Source organism: Mandrillus leucophaeus, unplaced genomic scaffold, assembly GCF_000951045.1.
Source record: "Mandrillus leucophaeus isolate KB7577 unplaced genomic scaffold, Mleu.le_1.0 Scaffold274, whole genome shotgun sequence".
Taxonomy (NCBI): Eukaryota; Metazoa; Chordata; class Mammalia; order Primates; family Cercopithecidae; genus Mandrillus; species Mandrillus leucophaeus.
In genome coordinates, this window is record NW_012102854.1 from 1204325 (window position 1) to 1210982 (window position 6658).

At 57.2% G+C, this 6658-nt stretch overlaps 1 protein-coding gene across 2 annotated transcripts in view; it reads right to left on the bottom strand.

The window, feature by feature from the left end:
• The window catches only part of LRFN3 (leucine rich repeat and fibronectin type III domain containing 3), a 9774-nt gene extending 3728 nt beyond the window's left edge, over nucleotides 1-6046 (bottom strand). The window contains exons 1-3 of one of the 2 annotated variants that reach the window (XM_011984831.1): nucleotides 5957-6046; nucleotides 4196-5163; nucleotides 701-2131 (exon numbers count right to left, since the gene is read on the bottom strand). In XM_011984831.1, the coding sequence (XP_011840221.1) occupies nucleotides 701-2115 (1415 nt within the window). In that variant the 5' untranslated portion in view covers nucleotides 2116-2131; nucleotides 4196-5163; nucleotides 5957-6046. Of the gene's footprint in view, nucleotides 1-700; nucleotides 2132-4195; nucleotides 5254-5956 lie in introns of those variants that run through there. The other variant, XM_011984830.1, reaches the window with a different exon arrangement.
• Nucleotides 6047-6658: the final 612 nt, after the last annotated feature.

The following is a 6658-nucleotide window of genomic DNA, read 5'->3' on the forward strand; positions in this document are numbered from 1 at the left end:
AGCCCAGTCTCTATCGAACCTCCTCCCTGCAATTTTCATTCTAACCTCTGGTCTGATTTCTTTTTCTAACAGAGCTGCTTATTTCATTTTTTCTGGGCTCCCTGTGCTTTCCTGTTTGATCTCCTTTTCTTCCTGCAGCCCAGCTAGTATCTAGTCCTGTTATCTGGAAAACCTGGTGTTTCTCTCTTTATCTTTACAACTTAAATTTATTTTTATCCCCTTATCTCCCCCACCCACCCTTGTCCATTAACATTTTATTCTTCTGCCCTGATTACTTTCTCCTCCTGCTGCCTGGTTTCCTTTTTATGTTTGCTACTACTATTTATTCTTGCTGCCTAATTTCTTTTTACCCATGCAGCCTGATTTCTTTTATCCTTATTGCTTGATCTTTTTTAACCCTGTAGCCTGATTTATTTTAACATTTGCTGTCTCATTTACTTCGTCCTTGTTGTCTGACTTCTTTTTATCACTGCTGTCAGATTTCATTGACCCTTTCTGCCAGATTCTTGTTATCCTTGCTGCCTGATTTCTTTTACTTTTGCTGCCTGATTTCTTTTACTTTTGCTGCCTGATTTCTTTTGGAACCTTCCAACACCATTTATCAGTTGTGCTTCAGTGTAGGGTTTTAGTAGGTGTACCCTCAACCCTCCCCCTTGCCTCACTCCCCCACCCAAGCTACCCCAGTGCCTGGACCCTGCACCTGTAGACGAGGATGTCATCAGCTGAGCTGTTGTACTGGATCTGGTACATGCGGATGCCCGGGATAGGCCGCTGATCCGGCCACTGGACGAGAGCAGCTGTGGCCCCGTGCTCAGTCACCTGGACGCCACGGTCGGTAGAGGGCCCAGTGTCAGCCGCCTTGGCAGAGGCAGAGGCAGCGGAGGGTGGGGTGAGAGCATCAGGATCCCCGTCCCGCGGGGGGTCACAGCTGGTGCTGTTGGCTAGCTGAGGAGGCGGTGGGGGGCCCACAGTCAGCTCCACAGCAGCTGTGGCCTCACCAGCTGCATTGGCCGCGATGCAAGTGAAGATGCCACCATCACCCGGCTCGGTGACCAGCAGCTCCAGCGTCCCATTGGGGAAGGCGCGGGCACGGCTCGAGTTGCCCAGCAGCCGGCCCTGGGGTGACACCCAACGCACACGGGGCTCTGGGTCCCCCACTGCCCGGCAGCGCAGGGCAGCTGGCCGACCTGCGGGCACTGCCAGGGGTGGCGAGCGGTGAGTCACCACGGGTGGCTCGCAGACAAACTCCTCCTCGCCCACCGCCCAGAAGTAGCGGCCGCCCAGAGCGGGTGGGGATGCACAGGCCTCGAGGTCATCCTCCCGTGCCAGGCGACGCAGCCACACCAGCTCGCAGTTGCAGTGCAGTGGGTTCCCACCAAAGGCCAGCACCAGGGCAGAGGCGGGCGAGCCCCGGGGCCTGGCAAGCAGGGGCAGGCGGGAGAAGAGCGGGTCAGGTGGGATTGTGGTCAGGCGGTTGGAGGTCATGTCCAGCCGGGCCAGCTTGTGCAGGCGGGAAAAGGCGCCGGCGGGCACGGAAGCTAGCAGGTTGTGGTCAAGGCCCAATGTGTTGACATTGCCCAGGCGGCCCAGGGCCTCCCAGGGCAGCTGTTCGAGGTTGTTGTAGGAGAGATCGAGGTCCTCCAGCGTCTCGGCACAGTCATCCAGGGCGCTGGCTGCCAGCGCTGCCAGCTGGTTGTTGCTGAGGATGAGGTGGCGCAAGTTGACCAGGCCACGCAGCTGGCCCTCGCCCAGTGAGGTCAGCCGGTTGCCATCCAGGTGCAGCGCACGCAGGGCCCGTAGGTCGGCGAAGGCGCCAGCGGCCACGTGGCGGATGGTATTCCGAGACAGGCTCAGATGCAGCAGGCCCGTCATGTTGGCCAGGTCGCGGCGGCGCACGGAGGCGATGAAGTTGTCTGCCAGCCGCAGTTCGGCTGCCCGACGGTCCAGTGAGGGTGGCACGAACAGGAGGCCCGCCCCTGGGCACAGCACGCTTAGCGGCAGCGATTGTGTCTGGCAGCGGCAGCGGCGGGGACACAGGCTCGGTGTGGCTGACTGGGGTGGAGATGAGGCGGGGGCCAGCGGCAGCAGGCACAGGAGCAACGGGAGGATGGCCATCGCGGGCAGGAGTGTCCTGTGGGGAAGAGGGGAGGCGTGAGGGCAGAAGAGGGGTTCTACAGCGGATGGGGGTGGTCTGAGACCAGGAGAGAAGGTCACAGTGGGCTGAGGGCAGAAGGGCTGGTCAAAGACCGTCAGATGTGACCAAAAGCCAGAGGAAGGCCAGGCGCAGTAGCTCACACCTGTAATCCCAGCATTTGGGGAGGTTGAGGCAGGAGGATGGCTTGAGGCCAGGAGTTCAAGACCAGCCTGGGCAACAAAGTGAGACCGTGTATCTATTATACAAAAGTTCTCAAAAATTAGCTGGGGTTGGCTGGGCGCTGTGGCTCACGCCTGTAATCCCAGCACTTTGGGAGGCCGAAGTGGGCGGATCACGAGGTCAGGAGATCGAGACCATCCTGGCTAACACGGTGAAACCCCGTCTGTACTAAAAATACAAAAAAGTAGCCAGGCATGGTGGCAGACACTTGTAGTCCCAGCTACTTGGGAGGCTGAGGCAGGAGAATGATGTGAACCTGGGAGGCAGAGCTTGCAGTGAGCTGAGATTGCGCCACTGCACTCCAGCCTGGGCGACAGAATGAGACTCTGTCTCAAAAAAAAAAAAAAAAAAATTAGCTGGGCATAGTGGCGCCCACCTGTAGCCCTAGCTATGTGGGACGCTGAGGTGGGAGGATCAGTTTAAGCCCAAGAGTTTGAGGTTGCAGCGAGCTATGACTGTGCCACCACACTCCAGCCTGGGCAACAGAGCGAGACTCTGTCTCTCCAAAAGAAAAAAAAAAAATGGTCAGAGAAATGACAGCTGGTTTGGGTGAGTGGTAGGAAAACCAGAGGGCTTTAGACATGGTCAGAGATGGTCAAAGCTGGCCATGGGGAGATGGAGCAGCCAGGGTGGCAGGAATGATTAGAAGTGGTCAGATATGACCAGAGAAGAGAAGGGGTTAGAGATGGTCAGGAAGATGAGTGGTGGACAAAGAGAAGGGAGGGCATGGGTTGGGCTCAGATCTGGGGGAGATGACCATGTCAGAGACACGTGGTCAGAAACGGCCCAAAGCCAGCAAGGCGGTCAGAGAGGAGGAAAAGGACAGACATGGCAGAGTCAGTGGGAGTCCAGGACAGCTGCTCAGGAGGATGGTGCGGGAAGAGGTCATCGGAGAGAGGAAAGGCAGCAGAGATGTTTGAGATGATCAGAGGGAATCGGCCAGTGAGAGAGAGAGGAGAGGTGGCCAGAGATGGTCAGAGGGCATCAGTGAATGAGAAAGAGAGGAGAGGCGGCCAGAGATGGTCAGAAAGCATCAGCGCTGAGAGTGAGAGAGAGGAGAGGTGGCCAGAGACGATCAGAGGGTATCAGCGAGCGAGAGAGAGGAGAGGTGGCCAGAGATGGTAAGAGGGTTGCAGACTGGGAGTTAGGGTCAGGGGTGGGAAGAGGGCAAGAGCAGTGGGAGAGATGGCTAGAGAAAGGGAAAGGTGGCCAGAGGAAGCTGGAGAGGAGAGATGGACAGAGGCGGCTGGAGAGAAGAGTGGTGGACAGCAATGTCAAAGATGGATGGGGATGGTCACAGACCCAGGCTTAGATTCAGGGGTGGAGAAAGAGCAAGACAGCTGGTGAATGATGATTAGAGAGGCACAGTGGACACAGATGTCAGCAATGGTCACTAAGAAGCAGCAGGCAGAGGCGACTGGAGAGAGGACCTGTGGACAGAGGTGTCACAAAGATGATCAGAGAGAGAAAAGGGGAACAGAGATGGCCATTGAGAGGACAGGTGGAGAAAGGAGACCAGAGAGAGGAGTGGTGGACAAGAGAGGTGGTGGAGATGGTAGGACAGACAGCGAGAGGCTGTAAAGGTTGCAGGGGTCAGAGACCTGGAGGTACCATGAACTAGGGCAGGGGAGGTCAGAGAGGGGCAGGGCTGGCCAGTGGCCAGAGAGTGTTTGGAGCAGAGCAGGAGCTGAAGGCAGACCCACAGGGAAATGTCTTTTTTCTGGAGAAACCCCAAGAGTGCCAAAGGGTGCCTGGTACTGTAACCCGCAGCCACAACGCTCCTCCCAGCCCCTCCCCACCTGGAGGTTTCAGCAGCCTTACCTGAGCTAGAAGCTGCCCCAGGGAGCAGAGTCCTAGCTCCAGGGGAGTCAGAGGTCAGGACTCTGGAGGGAGCATCTGGTCATGCCTTTCCTGTCCCCAAGGCTTCTGTAGAGGGACTGTGTCCTGACTAGGCTCAAATCTGTGGCAACGGAGTCTCCAAACTTTAATACTCAGGGTCCCAGACCCCAAAATATCGGGCCTCTGGGGTCCAGTTTTAGGGGTCCAGTTTGGGTTGTTCAGGGTCAGGGTCTCCCAGGTCCAGTCTTGGGATGCTAAGCAGCCAAACGGTGGGGTTTAGAGTCTGAGATCCGATCCCGGGGTGGTGCATTCAGATATTGGGGTGCTGAGTCAAGATTAGGAGCTCTCAAGTCCCAGATTTCAGCATTCAGGTCTGCAGCAAGGACTTCAGGCCCAAACTCGGGTTCAGGCCCCTTGGAATCCCACAGTCCAGATCTTGGAATTTGAGGCCTGAATCCCAGGGTTCAGGTCCCCAAGAGTGGGTTCCAGGGTACAGTACTGGAAATCCAGCCCCAGATTTCAAGGTCCCAGGCGCAGAATTCAGAGTTCAGCTCCAGGCTTGAGGTTTTATATGTCAAATATTGGGGTTCTGCTCCAAATATTGGGGTCTGTGTTCCAAATTGTGGAGTTCCGGCTCCAAATGTTGAGGTCCCAGTGACCGATGTTGAGATTCCAGCTCCATATATTGGGGTTCAGGCTCCAGATCTTGGGGTTCCACGGCCGGATCTGGGGGTGCTGGTCCCAGATCAGGGTTCCAGGCTCGGGTTTCTGGAACTCCCGGTTCAATCTCGGGGTGCAGGCCCCCGAGGTGGAGGTTAGGGCGCGGGGTCCGGGGCGGCAGCGTCCCGGCTGGCTTCCTGGGCTGCGGCGGAGGCTGACTCGGAGGGAGGGGACCGCCTGTGGTGGGGAGGGGGTCGACCGGGCAGCCCCAGGGCCGGGTGGGGCGAGGCCTGGGAGCAGAGGGACGGACAGACAGACTGGGACACGCGGGATGGAGGCACCGCAGCGCAGGCAGGGGCGCAGGGGGGAGGGGCCGCGTTCAGAGACCCCTCCCCCGCCAGGGCCGGGGCGGGGGCCGGACGGGGGCCGGGCTGGAGGGCCGGGTCCGGGCGCTCCCGCGGCCTCCTCGCCGGGAACCCAGGGCCGCGCGCGCACCCGCGCTTAAAGGCGCAGGCTCCGCGCGCACCCGCGCTTAAAGGCGTAGGCACCCGCCCCTTCTCTCAAAGACGCTCCCCGGCCCCACCTCCCATGGAGTCGCCCTGGCGCTGCTGGGAACGAGAATCCCTGGATATGGAGAGACTGTGAGACAGAGAGACAGAGAAGAACAGAGATACAGAGAGGCAGACAAAAAGATGGGCAGGCTTAGATTGATGGACAGAGAGGAGTAACTGGAAAGAGGCAGAAGGAGAGATTGAAACACACATATTCGAGACATGGAAATGCACAGAGACAGCTAGACACAGAGAGAGATGGAGTGACAAGAGATAAGGACAAGTCAGAGAAAGAAACAGATAGAGACGTGCGTGCGCGCGCACACACAGACACACACACACACTCACACGCTCTAAGACGCAGCACCTGGGCTGTAAGAATGGTGTGTGTATGTGCATTCAGTAACCATTCATAGCCTTGAGTGTAGCGCTTCATTCCAGAGCCACTGGCCCCCCAGACCTGTTTCTTTCTGCCCCCCTATCTCAGCACCACCTCCCTGGAATGTCCTTTCCACGGGTGGAGTTTCCTTACCTGCCCATGCCCAGCAACAGGCTTGATCTTTCAGGCCAGAGGGGCTCCTTCCCAAGGCTCCTTTCTCTGGCTGCAAGAGGGAAAACTTGTGCGATCTGGGATTAGAGAAAGACATCAAGACACACTGACAGCCGGGCGCGGTGGCTCACGCCTGTAATCCTGGATCTTTGGGAGGCCGAGGTGGGCGGATCACTTGAGGTCAGGCGTTGGAGACCAGCCTGGCCAACATGGAGAAACCCTGTCTCTACTGAAAATACAAAAATTAGCCTGATGTGGTGGCGGCACCTGTAATCCCAGCTACTTGGGAGGCTGAGGCAGGAGAATGACTCCAACCCGGGAGGTGGAGATTATAGTGATCCAAGATCACGCCACTGCACTCCAGCCTGGGGGACAGAGCGAGGCTCTGTCTCTAAATAAATAAATAAAATAAAAATAAAAATAATAATTACCTGGGCGTGGTGTCATATGCCTGTAATCTCAGCTACTCAGGAGCCTGAGGCAAGAGAATTGCTGGAACCTGAGAGGCGCAGGTTGCAGTGAGCCGGGATCACACCGCTGCACTCCAGCATGGGCAACAGAGTGAGACTCTGTCTCAAAAAGAAAAGAAAAGAAAGACACATTGACCAAATATGCTCGAGATGGGGGAGAAGATAGGAAATGGGGTAGAGACGGGGGCTGGCCAGATTGACCCTATAATGTGTC